Source organism: Aspergillus pseudoviridinutans (genome assembly GCF_018340605.1).
Source record: "Aspergillus pseudoviridinutans IFM 55266 DNA, scaffold_1, whole genome shotgun sequence".
NCBI lineage: Eukaryota > Fungi > Ascomycota > Eurotiomycetes > Eurotiales > Aspergillaceae > Aspergillus > Aspergillus pseudoviridinutans.
The window spans coordinates 4,125,461-4,145,597 of NW_025091281.1; the positions used below are offsets into that span (position 1 = coordinate 4,125,461).

General features: G+C 50.2%; 5 protein-coding genes across 5 annotated transcripts; 4 read left to right on the top strand and 1 right to left on the bottom strand.

The window, feature by feature from the left end:
- Positions 1-224: 224 nt before the first annotated feature.
- grc3 (putative RNA processing protein Grc3) lies at positions 225-2,977 on the top strand (the record flags this gene model as incomplete). Its single annotated transcript, XM_043297715.1, has 5 exons — positions 225-258; positions 329-728; positions 780-906; positions 957-1,268; positions 1,322-2,977. The coding sequence occupies 5 exons, from the start codon at positions 225-227 to the stop codon at positions 2,975-2,977; spliced, it is 2,529 nt and encodes an 842-aa protein (XP_043153650.1).
- A 6,116-nt stretch (positions 2,978-9,093) lies between these two features.
- On the top strand, positions 9,094-10,467 carry Asppvi_001419 (folliculin domain-containing protein; the record flags this gene model as incomplete). The annotated part of the gene is made up of 1 exon (XM_043297716.1): positions 9,094-10,467. The coding sequence occupies one exon, from the start codon at positions 9,094-9,096 to the stop codon at positions 10,465-10,467; it is 1,374 nt and encodes a 457-aa protein (XP_043153651.1).
- A 1,127-nt stretch (positions 10,468-11,594) lies between these two features.
- On the bottom strand, positions 11,595-16,088 carry smc4 (condensin subunit SMC4; the record flags this gene model as incomplete). The annotated part of the gene is made up of 4 exons (XM_043297717.1): positions 11,595-11,690; positions 11,747-11,824; positions 11,882-12,634; positions 12,690-16,088. The coding sequence occupies 4 exons, from the start codon at positions 16,086-16,088 to the stop codon at positions 11,595-11,597; spliced, it is 4,326 nt and encodes a 1,441-aa protein (XP_043153652.1).
- A 348-nt stretch (positions 16,089-16,436) lies between these two features.
- Positions 16,437-17,516, top strand: Asppvi_001421 (ELYS family protein; the record flags this gene model as incomplete). The annotated part of the gene is made up of 3 exons (XM_043297718.1): positions 16,437-16,590; positions 16,655-16,884; positions 16,944-17,516. The coding sequence occupies 3 exons, from the start codon at positions 16,437-16,439 to the stop codon at positions 17,514-17,516; spliced, it is 957 nt and encodes a 318-aa protein (XP_043153653.1).
- Positions 17,517-18,099: 583 nt separating this feature from the next.
- Positions 18,100-20,093, top strand: Asppvi_001422 (FG-nucleoporin nup42; the record flags this gene model as incomplete). The annotated part of the gene is made up of 4 exons (XM_043297719.1): positions 18,100-18,145; positions 18,202-18,288; positions 18,549-18,582; positions 18,635-20,093. 4 exons carry the CDS (start codon positions 18,100-18,102, stop codon positions 20,091-20,093), a joined length of 1,626 nt encoding a protein of 541 aa, XP_043153654.1.
- Between the last annotated feature and the right edge of the window lie 44 nt (positions 20,094-20,137).

The following is a 20,137-nucleotide window of genomic DNA, read 5'->3' on the forward strand; positions in this document are numbered from 1 at the left end:
TGTGATTAGTTAAAGTTTTGGTGAAGGGCTGACTCCGCAAGTCTTGAGGTTATTCGGCCGCGAAATTTAGTGAGCGACAACTTTTTTCTCCTCCGCGGAGCACAGACCACCCTCTAAAGTCCGCAATCCGCGATAATATGAGATTTTTGTGATGCCGCCTTTTCATTGAATACATACTTTTGTTTCCATACTCTTGAGCCAATTGCGCTCAACATTCGTATCTCATGAAAAGAAAAGCTGAGAAGCAGCAGGCGACTGGTACAGACTCAACTCCCCGCCATGCTCTTGCTCACTCTGAAGCCGATAGCTAACTGAAATTCTGTCTTAGCTCCGGTCAGCGCTTTTGCGGCGCGCAAAGCTCGGCAACAGCAAGCGCAGCTAGTAGTGCCAGAGAATACCGCACAGAATGAACCTGCTGTCGAGCCGCCGTCCAAAAGAGCGCGGCGGTCACCCGAGGAGCGGCCCGCGAGGCAGGCCGCTGACGGAAACGATCGCGTGCAGACAAGGCGCTCTACGAGGAGGAAGGAAGAGACCTTGAGCTCTGTTGGGCTTGCTGAAAAGCAACCTCGGAGGTCTGCTGCCACCACTAGAGCACAGATCGTAGAGCGGACACCAGCTCTGGAGAAGGACGATGCTGAGACCTCCGATGCCGCCGAGGAAGAGGAGGAGGAGAATATACTAGAGGAAGAAAATGGCGTGGGAGTCATTGCTGAGGACGATGCTGAAGGGTGAGTGTAGGAAAGTCGTTTCGGAAGAACACATACGCTAACTCTCTGCAGCTATGAATCACCGGCCGATGACGTTCCGCAGGTCCAGAATTTTCCGCTCTCAAAGACACGGTTGAGCAAGAGCAATATCGTATTTAGCGATGAGCATACACTCTGTGTCCGTATCAAAGAGAAGATGGTATGAAACTGCGTGAGACATGTATATGTGCTGTACTAATGGCGACATAGACCCTCGTTTTGTTGGGACATTACGACCTTTGGGTCAAGCGAGGTGTGATTAGTCTGATGGGGGCAAAGCTGCATCCTTCGCCACGGCTCTACAGGGTTTACGCACCGTCTACGCACTCGTTGCCCGTCATCAAGTGTGTAGCTGGTGTTGATGGCGAAGCCGAGATTGAAGTCAAGTCATGTAACAGTGGCATCTATCGACTCAGGCACTTATCACCATTGTATCAGCGGATATGGAATGGGAAGAGCACGCCAGCGGACAAATTGACGTTGAAGAAAGCTTCTGCGTCTACTAAGAGAACTTTCTCAGTGGTAGGTCTTCGCCCTTTAGTTCATCCGTCGATCAGCCACCTAACTTCCGATAGCTATATACTTCATCCGACGACTCCTGGAATCGTCATTTGAGGCCACTACATCTTGAAAAGCAATGGAGCTCCTCGATTAGATCGCTCTCGCAGCGAGGGGGACGATTGAAAGTTCTGATCTGTGGTCCCAAGGCGTCAGGGAAATCAACCTTCAGCCGCTACCTCTTGAACCATCTTCTCAGTCCAGCGCCGCAAACCGAAAATAACTATCGGAATACTGACGGAGTCGCTTTCCTGGACCTTGATCCTGGACAGCCGGAATTCTCTCCGATGGGGCAGGTTTATCTTGCACACCTTCGCTCTCCATTCTTTGGCCCGCCCTTCACCCATCCATCGTTGGCTGAATCCCAGGATGGTTCGATCATTCGGGCCCACCACATTGGAGCTACGTCTCCAAAGGAAGACCCTGACCATTACGTTCTGGCAGCGATGGATCTTATGGACCGCTATCGAGCCCTATTGGCAAGCTACCCTCAATGCCCACTCATAATCAATTATCCCGGATGGATCTTCGGGCTCGGTCTGGAAGTCGCGACATGGCTAGTGAAATCTTTGGGTCTGTCGGATGTCGTCTATATGAGCGAGAAAGGTCCGGCCGAGGTCGTGGAGCCCCTGGGCCAGGCTGCCCAGGAAGCTAGAGTCCCTCTGACCACGCTGCCGTCTCAGCCCACCGATTTCGTCAGCAGATCAAGCGCTCAGTTACGCTCGATGCAAGTACAATCCTACTTCCATATGTCCCACCCAAGCGGGATTCATAATCCACAATGGCTGGATACAACCATGTCCAGGACTCGACCGCTCGTCGTCGATTATGCCGGGCCACGGCAAGGCATTCGTGGAATAATGGTGATGGGCTCTCAGATTAGCCCTGACCTTCTCTATGAGGCCCTGGATGGAGCGCTCGTCAGCGTTGTCGCCGTCGAGTCTCCCAGTGCAATAATGGGCCCAGCCGATGCTGCCGGATTTTCAGGTACCTCTGAACGGCACGCCATTGAGAATGGTAGACCAGGAAATGAAGATCTGTCAGATGCCGCTTCAGATGTCGACATGAACGAGGTTACGGATGCTTCCCATGTCGACGCCATGCCTACATCATCTTCCTCATCCTCTATTGAGTCAATGATAACACGTACCCCGAACGAAGATTTACCCTATCTCTTCGTTGGCTCTGGGAGCTGTAGCCCTCTGGACCCCAAGGCCTCAAACTGCCTTGGCCTGGCGCTCGTCCGCTCCATCAACATTCCATCACGCAAGCTTGAACTCATCACTCCAACCCCGGGATCCAAACTCCGAGATGCTCTGGAACAGGGCTACGGCATCGTGCTGGTTCGCGGAATGCTGGATAACCCCAGCTGGGCCATCAGCGAAGATTATTACGCCGCGCGGGCAGCGGAGAAGCGCCACCAGGAACTTGTCGCTAAGGCACGCAAAGAAGCCGATACCCGGAGCGGTCAGGACGCAGCGGGTGACGCAGACACGCAAGGTATGGTGTCTGCCGTGCTCAGAGACCGGATACGGCGCGCGAGCAACGTGCCCTGGATGACGGTGATAGAGGACAACAGCCGGCGGCACCGGGAGGCCGCGCAGCGGGAGAAGTCTCTGTGGAAGTTACGCAAGAAGGCATACCCCGGTAGCGAGAGTGAAACCGACTGGTAGTGTTGCTCGTCGCAGAAATACAACAGTTCACATTTACTTGATTTGATTATTGTAACTTACTGCTGGATACCGGATACCAGCGGTGCTCGTTTACCTGAAACCGCGAAGTAGCGATCTTCATCTCAAGGAGTCCTTTTCATCCCGCTACCAGATCTCTGGAGACACATCCGCATGAGATACCTACGTATACTGGACAAGAAATCGCCCTCGGAAAAAGATGGCCATCGAAAGAACGAATACGAACGTCTCGCGCGATAATAAATCCTGGTCATACATACGGTAACTCGTAAACCACCACCAACACAGCTCCTGCCCACGCGCAACTGCCCTAACAAGAAGAACAGACGGGAGGCAGGGCATTCAGCCCCCAAAAGCAAATATCAGCTGCCTGACCTCCCAACCGACAAGATTACCGCCGTGAAGATGAACCTGTCTCTACACGGAGGAGGTCAGTGGGTGGCTCTTGATGCCCAAATCGCGTTCGCCGTCGCTGCCCCCTGAGATTCCTGCAGGCGGCTGGACGAAAGCGGGTCTGAGGCTGGAGTGCCCCTTGTGCAGGGTGCATAGCCTTCCTGCAGGCTGCGAAGATCAACTCGGAAGTCGAGATGTCGCAATGAAATGTGACAGGTCACTGGGGATCTCCTTTATCAGGAGATCATCTGCGTTGCGTCTGCGGCGAGGGGCAGCGCTATAGGAGAGATCTATCCACTAATGTCAATGTCAGCCTGATCGTTGCCTGAACCCTGTAGGTTTAAAGTAGTAAGGAACATTACTATGATCCTAGCGATCATATCTGCGTGTGATGATGTATTTAGCTGGGGATGGTTACACTATCACCTAAGCTGATATGATCGAAAGTCCATGTATTCATTACTGGTCGCTTTTGCCTAAATAACAACGATGATCATTTGAGTGCACGAATGACAGGCGGTTTTGCCTCGGATTTACAAAACCAAATGCATGTTTCTGCCTGATTACGCCTAACGACGGCCTTGTTTTGTTCAAACCCCACTGCGATTTTAGAGGATGAGGAGCTTAGTGCATAGTCGATGGATACTCTATGAATATTCAGGTACTATGAGTGGCTCGGGGCGGAGGAAAGGTAGGTCTGCCTGTACCTAGTATAGACCGTGTACTCCGTACTTGTGAGAACAACCTCGGATAGGCGACCCTATGGTACTCATCAGACAACAAGTAAGATGGAGATCGGAGGGATGAAGGATTCAATCAACATAGCCCAGCTTCGATCATCTGATACCCGGCCAATCTGAACATAACTCGGAGCTTCAGCATCGCAGCCGAGATGGCATCGGCGGTGCCTCGGCGGGAGCGCGGGGTTGTTGACTACAATAGCTGGATTCTCGTAGGTTCCAAGGGTGAGGCTAAGGTAGAAAGCAGTCTGCAGGAACGAAAATAGGAAGCTAGAATCCCATCCAATCAGTTGTTTAACATCAGAGACGGAGTCGAGAGAGAGAGAATGGTCTCCCCGGCGAAACAATCCGATTGGGAAAGTCGAGCATCTTCTCTGCATAGTGCAGGCAAGAGTAAATTAAGAAAGCGTCAGGCGCGGGTTGCCACGTGGAGAACTGTCTCGATCGACAAGACAAAGCTCGATTCATATTGGTCTGTTCATGAGATGGACTAGGATTGGGACGGATGGAGTCGAGTCGTGCCATTTTGCCATCCGTGGTCACCGATGTGGAACCCGCGTGATTTAAATGTCGGGCTGAGGTGGATCATGAAGTCTCCAACTCGTGTGCTTGCTTACTTTGTTCAAGATGAAATTTACGTCAATTCTGCTGGACTGAGTCTGAAGAGAGTAGGGAGATGTATCTGATTTTTCAAGTCCCTTATTATGTACTGTAGAGGTTCTTGACAGCCTATACCAGATGCGCTGGCACTTATGAAATCATGGGCAGGTATCTAGACAAGCATAAGTTAGCTCCAACGAGGATTCAGAAGATCCGTCAGATTGGATAGTCCGACGACAGTATTACTTCGTAGAGAGGTACAAGTGCAGAATAAATGTCATATCCTTCTTTCACTTTAGACGTGAGACATGAAGCATCGCCAAATATTCAACAAACTGATAACGTCTATCGAATCGCTCCTTGAGCTGATAGCTCCTATCTTATCCACAAGCGCCATGCGATAGCGACGCAGGAACGGCTTCCTGGAGCTAAAAAGTTTCCGCCCTACCAGAGTTATCGAATTATCAATATGCTCAATCAATCACATATCCTCGTCGCCATCAATAAACAAGAAGAACCAAGTACCTCGTACCAAGTAAGGGACAAGTAGAGGCCCAAACAGGTTAACAATTACAAAAAGTGAATGGAAGTGAAAACAAGGAACTTCAAAACAACCGTCACTCTGACGTTGACTTCCCTGGCAACGACTACGCTAGAAATCTAGTTCGAAACTCCAAAGAAAATAATAATAGTTTAGTCTCGCTGTGATTATGATAGGCAATATGGCCGGTCGGAGGACTCAACCCTTGGCTTTATCCTGGTCAATATCAACCAGTGTTAAGGTCGTTCTCCAAATCTCGGATGGTAATCTTAGACTAGTCGTCGTGGAAAAAGCAGGAGATGGGAAATCGTGGAATCCTTCCGGGAGCAGTCAGCTTAGTTCCATTATTATTATTTTGCCGATATCCGGCGACACTCGTGAAATCACCCTGTTGAGTCGAGACGAGACGGGAGATCGAGAAGAGCATATGGAATACGAGGGCAAGCATTTCCCCCATATTAGTTAACCATGGAGGCTTCACCTGCACTCCACATGCAAGTGCAATATATTTCCATCATTAAGGAAATAACAGAGCATGCTGGCGATTGGGCTGGGAGCCTAAAGTGTAGGGTAGTATGCTCAAGGCAAATCCTCTCCTAAACAGTCAATCCCGTCGTAGTAAAGTCCATCTCTCGTTTGAAACTAGACCTTCTTTTCGAGGCAAAGGGTGACGCTCGTCGGTCTCAGCAGTCACCAACTTCTGATCCCCGGACTGTGACTGGGATTGGATGCCGGGTGCCGAGATGACTATCATGACACTGCGTAGTGATTATGCAGTTATTACCACTTCATTCTGACGGAGCAGACATGTCACTTCATTTACGCTTAGCAGCCTAGCCCCAATGCGCTTATTGATCGGCTTTACTAGAGCTTCCCGCGACGGAGCTGGAACAAATCAAGGCTTAGGAATGAAGGCATAGATATCCTGCCGTTGTGTCTCACGGCTATCAACAAGTTCGCCCTGTGGTGCGGGTGACTCTGGCGACTCACAAGCAGGAGTCCATGGTTTTGGAATGAAACGAGATCGTACTCCGTTCGTATACTCTGAAGACTTGACCGTCTTTCTGTCAAGGCCGGGAATGTAGCCTGTTCGGTGATAGAGACCGCAAAACATCACAAGCAAATGATTGCTTTAATATAAACAGGTTACTACAGAGTATACTAGAGTGAGCTATTAATCGGAGGAAGAATATAGTCCGTATGATGTCCCCGGATGCGATAAACGAAACGGAGTATGCTGACTATCTAGGAAAGAGAGATCGTGACGAGCAATGGGTCAAGGAGGCTAAAGACGGACGGGAGTCGACACGGTGTGTTTCAAATCTACAACAAACGGCCGTTAGGCTAGGGTAGGTGGCCTAACCTGACTAACTAGTAAGCAGTAACTAACTAACTACCATCTACCTCCGTACTCCATGGGTAAATATCCTGACTGAGATCTGAGTCGACGTTGACTACCTGATGATCCCCCCAGTCATCACATGTGAGACAGTGGATAGGAGGTTCAAATTGAAAGTTTGCCAATTGCAGGTTGTGACTTGTGGCTGGCGGCGATGAACCGTTTGCACTTCACCGTACGGATACTACGTAGCGAGCTGGGTCCTCGATAATCATTCAAACTTTTGTATGCCCTCATTCTTTGCATAATTCTTTCAATCTGATTATTCGGTGGCTTAAACGGCATCTTTCTGTGGGGTGATGCCAGAATACTTGCCTTCTAAGCATTCTAGCTGGGAACTCAAAACAGAACGATCAAACTTTGGACTCCCAAAGGTAAGGTATTTGTCGAGTTTGCGATGACATCCCATAGGCCGTGGAAGTTGTGGAACTAGAAGCGTTTAGGTGGCTGTCGTCTAGACCCCGTTTTCGTTGTAAGCATCGACCTGTTGCTTCCGGTCGACTGGGATTCTGCCGATGGGCCGTAGGGCCGGCAATTCTCATGGGAGTTGGTTTACTGCGCTCTTGATGATGGATGATTCATGTGAAATCATGATCATCACGGATAAAAACATGCATTGCTTTTCTTACCTGCGCTATAATGAAGTGTCTTATTCTTTGATGCACGAAATCTATCTATCAATTCTTCAGTATGCAACATGCAGGAGCATTGAAGTCACTCAGGTGACTCAAAATTGTCCCAAATTCCGAGGTAAGCTGCAGGCTGCTGCAGCGGATATTTCTTAGCTCTTAGCAATATAAATATTATTATTATTTATATTATATTATTATTACCATCGTTCATCCTACCTGACAGAACTAGACCAGAGGGCATCCAATTAATGCTGCCCAATTATAATCGTAGACAGCCATTTCTATTGAGCGACCAAAAAATAGCGCAGGAAACGACGGATCTGGATTCTGGGACGGATTGACTTCTTCCATTTTTCGTTCTACAAACCTTCGATTGCKTACCCGCCGAGTTTGGTAGGCCTTGGCCCGATGAAACCCCGGCCAGTATTGCTCTCAAGTTCAAATTGTCTATAGAGGCATATGCTGAATAGCCGATGATAAACAAGAATTAGATAACCATAATCTAATAGAATAACCCTTGATTGACAACATTCAAGTGCTTACCGACAGAGAGTTCGGGCTATATACCTATGCACTGTACTCGGTCCCTCCGTGGCTTTCCCCGTACCTTTACTAGCGGTTACTAGCTTGACAGTACCGGAACCCTCGCCTTTGCCCATGAAAGTCTACTGGTCATTGGGCCTCTTGCTCTGTTCGGCAATCCTCCACCGGATCATTGACAATACCATACCATCTAATACCATTCTATACCATACCCGACTCCCCGTCTCCCTTTCCCTTCCGATATGGCTGGAAACAGCAAAAGTTACGGATCGAGTAAATGTTCTAGAAAGGCGCTACCATGTAGACTATTGTCGACTTTGGAAGACGGGTAGAAGACTATGCTAGTTTGATAGAGGAAAATCATCTTAGAAGAAAAGGGCGGAAAAAGAAAAAAGGATATGTTCTTTAAAATTTAATAGAAGTGGGTTGATCCATCAATCGAACTAGGTATTACTACTTAGCATCGCAGTTATCCATTTATTTTGCTTCTGCTTCTCCAAGAATTATTATTTGGTTATTTTTCTTTTATAATAATTATTTATTATTATTATATTACTATCATCGTCTGTCCCTCTACTCCTTCAAATACTTCAGACTGCCGTTCTCAGTCGATATTTGGCTATCTATCCATCTGTCTATCTACCTCCTCCCACCTAATGTGGCCTGCAAGCTGGCCTTCGCAGCTCTTCTAATTCCATTCCATTCACATTTCACTGTCATTCCTGGTCTGGCAGGTGTCGTTGTTCTACTCCAGTCCATTCTTCTCCGTCTGCATAGCAGTAGCGCATACTCTTCCCTCCGCACACTCCTCCATTGTTATCGTCGCCCTGCGTCATTGCCACACGAACTTCTCAAGTCTCGCCATCACCACCTCTTTCCACCTTGAGAAGCATGTATAGCAACAATGGTCTGAAATGGTTACCCAACACTGCTAGACGTTAATCTTCCATGGAGATGGACTTCATTGTGAGTAACCTACTTCTCCGCCTCGTTTTACTGTCCTTCGCTGCTATTTCGGCGCATGCATGTGTGTCTTGTATACCGACCAACGCCTCCCTTTCACATGTGGCGCTGCGTCAACATTGCGCGCATCCTATTATATCATCATGCTGGCAATGGATACGCCTCGCTTCTCGCTGCAACTCGGCTTTCTGTGCGCCTGCTATGTGCTTTTGGCTTTTTCCATATCTGTTCTGGGTTCTGGGTGCTCATAGAAGCTTTTGAATCCGACAAAGGACTCGGTGCTGACAATGCCACTCTACCAGCTCTCTTTAACGCATTTCTGCGAAGTGCATGGTCCCACCTCGATCATTTGTTCGCAGGTCCTACCATTTTCATGCTCTCAGTGCTATCCTGAAACCTCCGAATTCTCTCCCGACGATACCCCCGCAACGTCTCACGATACCCAGTCCTCTAATGGCATGCGCAACCGCCTCGGCGACGCCAGGGATACCAAGTCAACGAAACGTCCAGATGCATCCAGCGCAACGGCCGGCAAATCTCCCAAGATCGAAGATTCGCCTTATTTCCTGAAGAATCAACCAAACTCGACCGAGTCTTCCAAGTTGAACCTCCTGGGGGGAGCTGACGGAGATACTTGCGCTAGCTGTAGCTTGACTCTGCCCGACGATGTGAGTAGGCAGCTGCCCCCGGGTGCTCCAGGGACCGCCAGTCGCGACGGTAAGGGAAGGAACGGCAGCCCAGTTTTGCGATCCAGAGAAGTCGTCTACTCTTGCGGGACGAGCCATTCCGACGCTGACGACAGTGCGCATGATCTGCACGGCCATGCCTCCCTTCCCGATTCCATCCACTCATCCTCCGTCGCTTCCGATGCGTCGTGTCACACTCATATCCTCACATATCTATCACTCCGTGGGCCTCCGAACCCGTCGGATTATGCACTACTCCGCCGCTCCTCCATCCGTACTCTCAGCTGCGAGCTGCTCCCTCGCGGCCTTTCCTCGGGACCTCTGTGTTTCGGTGATGCGACTGCGGGCTATACTATCGCATACGTCTTCCGCCTGCCCGATCCCATGGCTCGGGGCAAAAGGCGTAGCTATGCGCTTGTCGCGTTGGCCGGCAAGGATGCAGGCAGGGCCTTCCGCGCGTGCCCGGTAATATGGCGTGCTTTTGGGAGAATCGCAACTGGCATCGTCAATTCGGCCGAGAAATACCAGGAGGAGGAGGCAAAGCGCCTCGAGGAACAAAATGACGCAGCGAACCGGGCGAACAATCGGCACTACACCCCCGTCTCGTCCTTCCTCACCGGCCGCAGAGTCGACCCGGATGGCCAGCCCCGCCGACTTGGGCAGATTCGGGCGCGGAACCTCTCCGAAATCGTGGGTAATCAGTACATCTTCGCCGAAATCCATGCGCACTTCGTTGCTCTTTTGCAACAGCTCGGCTCAATGTTTGGCGCTGTACCAATTTCGGAAGAAAGATTCATTTGCAGCACACTAGGCGACGACGTTGATGTAAAATCGCGACGCGGTACAATAATTGATGACGGGAAGGACTCGACAACGAAAGGCCAGTCAGAGAGCGACTTTGGACTATCTGGTCTGGATTTGTCTTCAGGCCCTAAGCCCATCCCTATCGCGCCTCGTCGAACTGTCATTGCTTAAGAGCCGGAAGCTGTAGCTTCAACTTGAGTACTTACATACCCATATCCTCACCTCTTACCTACATCGCCTGGGTCTCGAGAGAACCATTGGACATATAGTCACTGTTCTCTCGTCCCATTACCACGATCCGATGACCACTCGATACGACTCTCCTACCTTGCATACGGCCGGCTTTTCCTTCATCTGACTTTTCTCCGAATGGATTGCAGCATAGACTATGGCGTCCTAATACATGGATACGGAGTTCATGGTACAATTGCGGGTTTCGGTTCTCTCTCTGTTTACTTCTTTGTTTACTCCCGTGTCTTCTTCTTTCTTCCTCTCTTCTTCCTCGCGTCCCTCGTCCACACTTTTCTGCCCGAATGTGTGGGTAAGTCACAGGTCATCCTGGGCGGATACGTGATATCTTTATCTTGATTCCCCTTCACTGTCTTCTTGCTTACATCACTCTTACTTTGCTTTAATGTTAATTACGAAGGAAGGCAGGGATTGCCGGCGCTTGGTTCCTTATGATGTGAATGTGAATGTCGTTACGAAGGTGACGAAACGAAGCGCTTGCAATGTGAGAGCTCATGTTCACAATGCATATCATGCCACACGCCTTTTTGTATTCTATGTCAGTTGTCTCCCTTGCCTACCCTCTCTCTTCGGGGTTTTGAGTAGATCAATACATGTGATCGTCGTGGATTGCTTGCTCGGGCTTTGGTATCAGTAGATACGTTCTCGGATCCAGACGCCGTAGGTTACTGTAGCGAGATCAGGGATAGTACGTCTAACAATCATATTGCCTTATAAGTTCTGATTTCCCATACCTTAAGCCTATCTACACCACGCACATTGTTGAGCAGACATATCTTCTGGCAGAACATATAATGACCACTTAGATCCGTGTATGTGCGAGAACTGACCTCGACGGTAGAAGAAAAATTATATACCACGAATGCAAGCCCAAACACCTTCGACCAGTTCAAACAAGATTCAACAACCAAGAACACCGTAATAAGCTTGCTACCAATAACATAGTCCCGCGAAGGCACCGTCAGCCCACATAAGAAACCAGGAACATATCCACATCCATTTCCGGCCGTAACAGACATGGACGATAAAACGCATGAAAACCCTCGTCCTTATCGCCCTGTGATGTAGTCTTTGTTTTCGATCGTCACACTCTTCGTCATATGGCTGACCTTGTACACACCGACGAGTCGGGAGGCAAGCTCGAACTACTTGTTATTAGCTTTCTGTGTACGGAATAACTTGGGAATGGACCGCTGTTTACCATGTTGTTTCTCAGTGAGATGACAATGAATTGCGCGTTCTTGGTCCTCTCTTTGATGTAAGAGGCCACAATGGAGACCTGTGGAACGTAAGTTAGTCAAAACTGTCCAGTCCTGAGCCTAATGAAGGTACTCACGTTTCTAAAGTCCAAAGCAGCATCAATCTCGTCCATCACGTACAGAGGAGTGGGCTTGTAATGGTGCAGCGCAAAGACGAGCGCCAAACTAGAGAGCGTCTTCTCACCACCAGACAAGTTACCAATATTCTTCCAGCTCTTCTTCGGAGGCATGACGGAGAACAAGATACCCTCCGAGAAAGGATCTAGGGAGTCGACCAGTTCCAGTTCAGCGTTACCTCCCATGGTGATCATCTGGTACATTTCCTTCAGACGCAAGGAGATAATGCCGAATCCCTCCATGAACCCATTCAGACGAGCGGATCGGAGACCGTCGAGGCGAGCTTTGGCGCTATCACGAGATGCCAGCGCCGTGGCCAAATCAGCGGCGCGAGACTCATGCTCAGCCGCTCGGCGGCGATACTCCTCAATCACTGACAGGTCCACGGAGGCGTTCTGGGTCTTTTCCTCGAGGGCCGCAATGACTGCCTTCAGGGACTCCTTGTTCATTTCCGAGAGCTCATCCTTGGTGTACATCTGGAGCTCCGTAGGCTGCTGCTCCTCACCCAGATCGCTCACATTCTGCAGGGTGAGTTTCGAGAGTTTCTCGGACCAGTATCGCTGGCGCTTCTCGTTCTCTGTCAATGCCTTCTGGTTCTCCTCCAGCTTGTTGCGCATTTCAATCTCTGTGGCCCGGGTTTCGTTCAATTCAGCCACTTTCTCGTCCAATTCTTGCTTGAGCGTCTTGAGTTCTCCCTTCTTCGTCTCCAAGGCCTGCGTGGAACGTGTAAGTCAGGCTCCTCACGATTGATGACTGCTGCACTCTTACCTCTTGTGCCTCTTCCACTCCCTGCTTCCAACCTGATGCGTCATTTGCTTGGTTCTCGACGTCGGCATTCAGCTTCTCGAGACCTCCTGCAACCTGTTCCAGCTCTCTTTCTGCTTCCGCGCGAGCCTTCTGGTGCTTCATGATCAGCTTCTCATTCTTGGATTTTCCGATTTCTGCATTCGAAATCTCTTCTGCGAGGAGGCTGATCTGCTCCTTTAGCCCATCCACCTTCGCCTTTTGACTTCTCAGCCTAACACCGCCAACTTCCATAATCTTGTTTTGGAGGACCTGGATTTCTTCCTCAATCCCGCTCTTTTGGGCTCGGAGATCTTCGATTTCTTCCTCAAGGGCGGCAATTTGGGCCTCAAGCTGCTCAGCCTGGTTGGCGTCAGCCTTTGATGGCTTGTGTGCGACGCTTAATTCCTTGACTCTCCGCTGAGCATCCGCAAGACTGCGATTTGCGCTCTCAATCTCTATCATGATCTTCTGAATCTTCGTCTCGACACGTGGGATCTCTTCCGACTTTTCCCTGATGGCTGCCTCCACGTGTTTCTGTTTATTCTGGAAGTTCTGAAACTTTCTCTCCATCTCTTCGAGGTCGGATTCTAGCTTGGAAACCTGCTCCCGGCTCACTTCAGCCACCTGCTTTGAGGACATGCCACCTCTTGCCACTCGAGTGCCACCTCCGCTCATGGTTCCTGACACGTCAATCAACTGGCCGTCAAGAGTGACTACTCTCCACCGTCTAGCACCGTAAGCAATGCGGTTAGCCTGCTCCAGGTCTTTGGCGACAAGTGTGTTCTGCATAACACTGTAGAACGCAGGCGCGAACTTGGGATCCTTGGGCTTCACCAAGTCAAATAATCTTGGTACACTCTCAGGAGTAAAGATTGGAGACATGTCGCGTCGGGGAAGGCGATCGAGTAGAATGAAGTTGGCGCGGCCGAGGTTGTTTTTGCGAAGATAATCTATACATTGCTGACCGACCTCAACGGTGTCAACCACCATATTGTCCAATGCAGGACAAGCAGTCGATATAGCAACATCGTATTTCTCGTCTATGGTTCCAAGGTTACCAAGTCGGCCATGGAAACCATCAATACGACCTGACTCMTTGAGACGCATAAGGCCAGCCAGAACACTGCCCCGGTTCTGGGTGCTTGCCAGGCTAGCTCTGGCCTCCTCGGCCTTCTGCCGGGCGCTAGAAACATGCGCACGAACCTCAGTCTCTCTGCTGGTAAATTTCTTGAGGTCCTGTTTCAGATTGGCAACTTCATCTTCGAGACTAGCTTTTTGAGCCTTCCGTTCTTCAAGATCGGTTTGCTTCGTTGCCAGTGTCTCCTCGATAGATGCGACCTTAGACTGCGCTTCTTCTAGTCGTACAGCCCCTGCATTGCTTCGTTCACGGAGGATATCGAGCTCACTTTGGGCCACAGCGATAGCGGAAAGCTTCTTGTTGATTTTCTCGTCCCATGGCTCCAAGGACTTCTGCTTACCAGCTATCTGATCAGAAAGGCCTTGGGTCTTTCCCTTCAGGCCCTCTCGAATTGTGGACAGCTCTTCCTCCTCTGCCTTCATCTCCTCTTCAAGCTCGGCAGTCTCAGCCGTCTTCTTGTTGATGTCATCGGTGTGTTTCTGCACCAAGCTTTCGCACTCGGACGCGGCAAGACGAGCAGCCTGCATGGACTTCTCGAGTTTCTTTTGCTTGCCCAACAAGAATTTCTTCTTCTCTTCGAACTTGACTGATTCTTTGTCGTACTTCGCCATCTCTTTCATCAAGCCCTGCAGCTCCTTCTCCATATTCTCATACTCCCGCATACCGCGCTTGTAAGCTTTCTCCAGTTCTTTGATACCAGATTCGTTACCCTCATGCTTCTCCAGCTCCATGTTTAAAAGCTCTTGCATCTGCAGGATCGCTTCTTGAGTGACCCGAATGTTGTCAGCGCACTCATCGATGTAAATTTGGTAAAGGGCCGACTGCTTCTGGGCCAACTCATTCTCGTCCTGGATGTAGGCCAAAGCTTTGTTCTTCTTGTCTTCCAACGCGGTCTTTTCCTTCTCGACGTGCTGAACACGATTGTTTTTCTCAACACACACATCGTTGAGCTGCTCCAATTCAGCTGCTGCCTCCTCAATGGGAGCCTTGTATTTGGACGTTCCGATGATATCTTCGAGATACTCGAGCAGTCCGTCTTCGTGTTCATTTGCAGCTTTGGGCTTCATCTGAGCGATCGACTCGACTTCGCCCTGAAGGATAAGAAATCGCTTGTGATCAAGATCAATACCTCGCTCTCGAAGCAGGGTCGTTACCGCGGTGAAGTTTGTCTCTTTGTTATTCATGTAATATTTGCTGGTATTGTTCTTGAATGCTTTGCGGGATATCATCAGTTGGGAATCTGGGACGACTTCGTGTTCTCCACCTGGCAGATCGAGGATTTCCTGAAAGTGAACCTCGACCTCGCAGAATGGTAGATTGGGGAAGTTGGCGGAGTTGTGGATCAGAGCCGATATTTTGCCCTGTCGCATTTTGCTTGCTCGAAATCCGAACACAAATAGCAACGAATCGATGACATTCGATTTGCCGGATCCATTGGGCCCGACAACAGAGGAGAATGAAGCATGGAAAGGACCTACAATCTGTTTCCCTGCGTAACTCTTGAAGTTTGTCAGAACCAGGTGGGTGATAATCAAACGGGGCTTGGGACCAGATGGCTCGTCTGGTACAGGGGCTGCCAGATTGCGTGACTTCATAACAATGTCCATCGGTCTCTCCAGGATCGTCGAATTTGGGTTGATGATGGAGATCTGCGACTTGGGGTCGTCTGAGGGCTTCGCTGGTGTTTGATTTACTGCGGATTCGGTAATATCGGCGAGCGGAGGCACGCTACCTCTTTGCGATCGCGGCTCTGGTTCGGGCGAGACTGAGGGCCCTGGAGTTGGCAATGAGGACTTTTCCGCATGGAGCGTGGAAGAAACCCGACTCTTGCGGGGATGAGCCATACTTTTTCTTTTCAGAGCTGCAGCCGCATTCTGTGAAGGAGATTCGGGTTCTTCTTCCTTGGGGACGACGGAGTCGCCTTCCTCGTTTGCATTGCTGATTTCTGAGGTATCACCTTGCTCGGCTGTTGTCGACCGTCGGGTTTTTCGTACCTTGCGCGCGGTGCTGGGTGTCGTCGCTTCATTCATTGTTCGCCGTCGGGACGCGCTCTTTGCTCTTTTAGCAGGGACTGGGGTATATTCTTCTTCCTCGTCTTCGTCGTCATCATCGTTGTCGCTGTGGTTGGACGCAGTGGGGGTCACATTGCCAGGATCTTCTGACTCCGATGTTTCCTCAACCACGTAACTCCTTCGGGGAGCAGAGCGCCGAGACGGCCTGGCTCTTGCTAGCGAAGATGACATGATGTCGTAAAAATGCAGGTGGTATCACAAAGCCTCATGAAGGCAAATGGTGGGATAATTGCTTGTTATGGAGATGTTTTCGACCAGCGATGGTAGTGGATTAGGTGGGTTGTTTACCTTTTGACCCGATACGGAAAAGCGTTGTTTTCTGCCATAACAACATGAAACGAAGCCGTATCATGTGACCCACCGCCTCCAGATTCACCTTTACTGCCTCCTGCTGTAATTCAGCTGTAAGATACCGTTATTCTGAGCTCCAATATTACGCCTTCGCCCAAGTCGCCGATAAGAGCGGAAGACCAACAGTGTGCCAACGCCGTCACTGTAACTCATCCTGCTGCGATCAACATGGGTACTTGGGATGATTTTGACAGTATTTTCTACTTCAATAAGAGTTTCACCTACGATGACAAAGTCATTGAACAGATCCTGTCCAACCGTCGCGCGCTAGGGAACCAACTATTTGCCGACCGACTCTTGGGATTGCTCGGTGTTCAAGCTGGTAGGCAATTCGCTCGGTAATCAGAGCACGAGAGAGGCATATGCTGACGATCATAATCTCCTAGTAAAACAACTTTACCCTCCAAGATCGAATGCGGACCTTCGCGCTCTCGTTAATCACATTGTCTCGTCCGCGCTGGACATCCATCACAAGCAAGCATTGATCTACTACATCCTGAAGGACTGTCGTGCAGCGAGCGATGCCGCTTCCCAGTTTGCGCGCCGATGCCACCTGCCAGAGAAGTACAGATTGTTCATTGAAGGCCTCTGGAACCTGGATAGGTTAGAATTGAGGGTATGTCCACGCGTACGGTGCACTTACCTCACCATTCTGACAAAGGAACGCAATTATAGCGAGCGATAGAATATCTGACTGAGCCCTCAATCATTCCCACCTTCCCCGACGAGATCCTTTATGTCCTGACCCTTCCGCAACTCCCAAAGCACGATGACAATCTTGCTATGGCCTATTACCTTACCGTGACCCCGCCGTTGGCGTCGGAGAAAGTACAGAAAGCCTTTTTCGACATACTTTGCCGTTCCAGCGTAACAGAAGCGTTCTATTTCACAAGGAAGCGGGACGAGTCCCTTCGCCGCGCTTATCTTGAACAAGTCATCGAATTTGTTCACAAAACCAGTCCTGGTCAGATGCGAAGCCAAAGAGCTATGGAATTGATCAGTCTTCCGTTTGACAACACGGAAGAAGAGTGGTTTGAAGAAGCGCTGCTTCGCGGACGCGCAAAGACACTGCACGGTGCGAAGGACACGGCAATGATGCGACGATTTGCAACTGGGAAATTGGACGCACTCTCTACAGAACTAGAGTCACTAGGCGGAAAGAAGATCGATGGACTGAACTGGGATGCCCTCAGACAGAGCGTAAAAAACACTCACACATCGGTTCCCAGTGCTGGCGGTCAACCTTGATGGGACAGAACGGCACGAAAAAAGAGCTCACGCAAAGATGCTTTCTGTTACAGGAGTTCAGAGTGGATTCGGCATTTTTCTTTTTTCCTTTTTCCCTTTTGCCAATAAAAGTAGATACAGTGATACCAAAGTAGTAGAAGGGCCGGCGATAAGCAAAGTTACGGAATTTGGACGGAATGATACCTCAGTAGACTGGTGAGGCCATTGTCAGTTACTCCTTAAATTCATCGTCTACGGTCATAGTCAGGGAAAACAGTAGGTTAAGGTCTAATTAGTAGTGACTTAAGGTGCGGGATTCATACTTGCCCTTCCTTGGGAAAGACTTCGGGTCGGTGAAATGTATTGTCACCGGAAGTAATGCTATCTTCCTCTCCAACAAAGATCATCTGCATCTCAACAGAGCTTCCATCTTCATCTCAATTAATCCCCTTCTTTCAAAAGTCACGATACATATACCATCGAGCGTGATGAATTCGATGGAGTGATCTGCAGGCCTGACATTCAATCTACACCTTCAAGGGCACAGTTTCCTACTGGCGTTGCTCTTCCGCGATCCCTTGGCGCGGTCCGAGAAAAGAACATCATGGTCGTCTGTACTTTCTTTCAGCAAGGCAGATGTAGATTTGGAGGTATTTAGCTGATTCTTATCTCTATCTGGAGAAAGGCTTGCTGATCGTTGTCACAGAGCGATGCAAGTTTGAACATCCCGGCCAGCAGACACTAGGGTCTAGCAATCGGTTTGGAGCCCTCGCAGGCGGAGGAGGTTTCGGAGGTATGCATATTTTTAATTCCATTTACGCACTGGACAAGCAAGTTGTTATTATAGTGTTTCTGTGACCGGCAGATGCTCTACTGTCATTCTATGAGCTGCATCCATCTGAGTGTTTCTGTCACCCTCTTCGTCTCTCGAAGTCTGCGCCAGCTCATGTTCCTGCAATTTTCTTATTTGTCTGCCATTCCGTCTACCCGTTTTCCTGTTCTATGTGACATCTCTCTCGCGATGTTCTCGCTTCATGCTAATGGTAAGCAAAGGTCGTTCTGCGCCTCAAGCCCAGCAACCCGTCAAGTAAGTATAAACTCTGCGATCAGCCACGCCAATCTGTCTAACAGCACCCCAGCTATGGTATTACTGCTGAGGATATCAAAGTCGACTTGACTGCTGGTAAAGGACTGCCAGAATGGATATTCTCTGCCTATGGACCCGGCCGAAACGCCCCGAGGCAGCTGTTCGGTGGCCCTCAGCGGGAGCAGAGCTTTGAAGAACTACGATTACGGCATTACGAAGCTGCGGCAGCAGGAAAAGTCGAGGTCGCTGTCCAAGAAGCTCAAGCTTTGTATGCCGAGTCGGTGAAGCAGATGGAGGCTGCTTTGAATGATGTTAATGGCGCTGTCAAGTACATTCTCGACGGAATCAACGAACATCCGAATCGGATCGACATTACGGAGGGGAAGGCAAGCCCTGCTGCTGGCCAGGGCCTTTCCCCGGTTGGTCAACCACCACCATTCGGCCAACCGGCTGCCGTGGCACAAACATCTGCCTTTGGCCAACCTTCGGCATTAGGCGGCGGGGGTGCCTCAGCCTTTGGCAAGCCGGCTGGAATCGGGCAGCCATCGGCCTTCGGTCAGCCCTCTACTCTAGGGCAAACGCCTGGCTTTGGACAACCCAGTGCTTTGGGTCAAGGTTCCGCGTTTGGAAAGCCTTCTGCGCTAAGTGGGCAACCGGCATTCGGCAAGCCTGCATTCGGGCAGCCAAGCTTTGGCCAGCCAGCATTTGGACAGCCGTCAGCGCCAGGAACAGGGACAGGAGCATTCGGTCAGCCAAGTGCCACATCTCCGTTTAGTCAGATATCGAGTCAAAGCCAGGGCCAGGGCGGCGGGTTCGCTCAGGCTGCTGGAGTAGCGACTACCTCCCCATTTGCACAAGCTGCTGGTGGCCAACAGCCGGCGGCAACTCCTGGATTTAGTCAACCTTCCACAACGACACAAACGTCAGCAACGCCTTTTGGCCAGCCCGTACAGGCGCCTTCGCCATTCGGACAGCCTCAGGCATTGCCAGCTCCTTTTGGCCAACCCAGTGCCGCTCCAAGCCCCTTCGGAGCTGCGGCTCAACAGGCAGCTCCGGCACCTTTTGGTCAACCTGCTGGAGGTTTCGGTCAAGCAGCTCAAACGGCTCCTACCACCGCGGCACCTGCTCCTATAGCGATCGCAGGCACCGGCCCTCCCCCAGCGATCAAGATTGATGATCCGAATGAGCTGAACCCGATTCCACCTCTAAGTGGGCAGACGGTCAAGGACCCCATGACGCAGAGACTATCAATGTGGAAGGGTCAGCCGGTGAAGTACATTGACAACGTCCCTTGCTATCTTCATCCTCAAGACCGTCAAACCTATGTTCGCATCTTTTTCCCGGATGGACCGCCTGATCAAGCGAGCCTGAGAGATGCGCACGGCAAACCGGAAGAATACACGCCGGAAGTCACCGAGCAATATGAGTTTTTCTTGAAGAATGGCTACTTCAAAGACGGCGTTATACCCAGCGTGCCTCCCAAATCGGAGTGGGTGAGCTTCGATTTTTGATTACACTTATTAATGGGACCTTTTTATTATGGGGCGAAGCACAT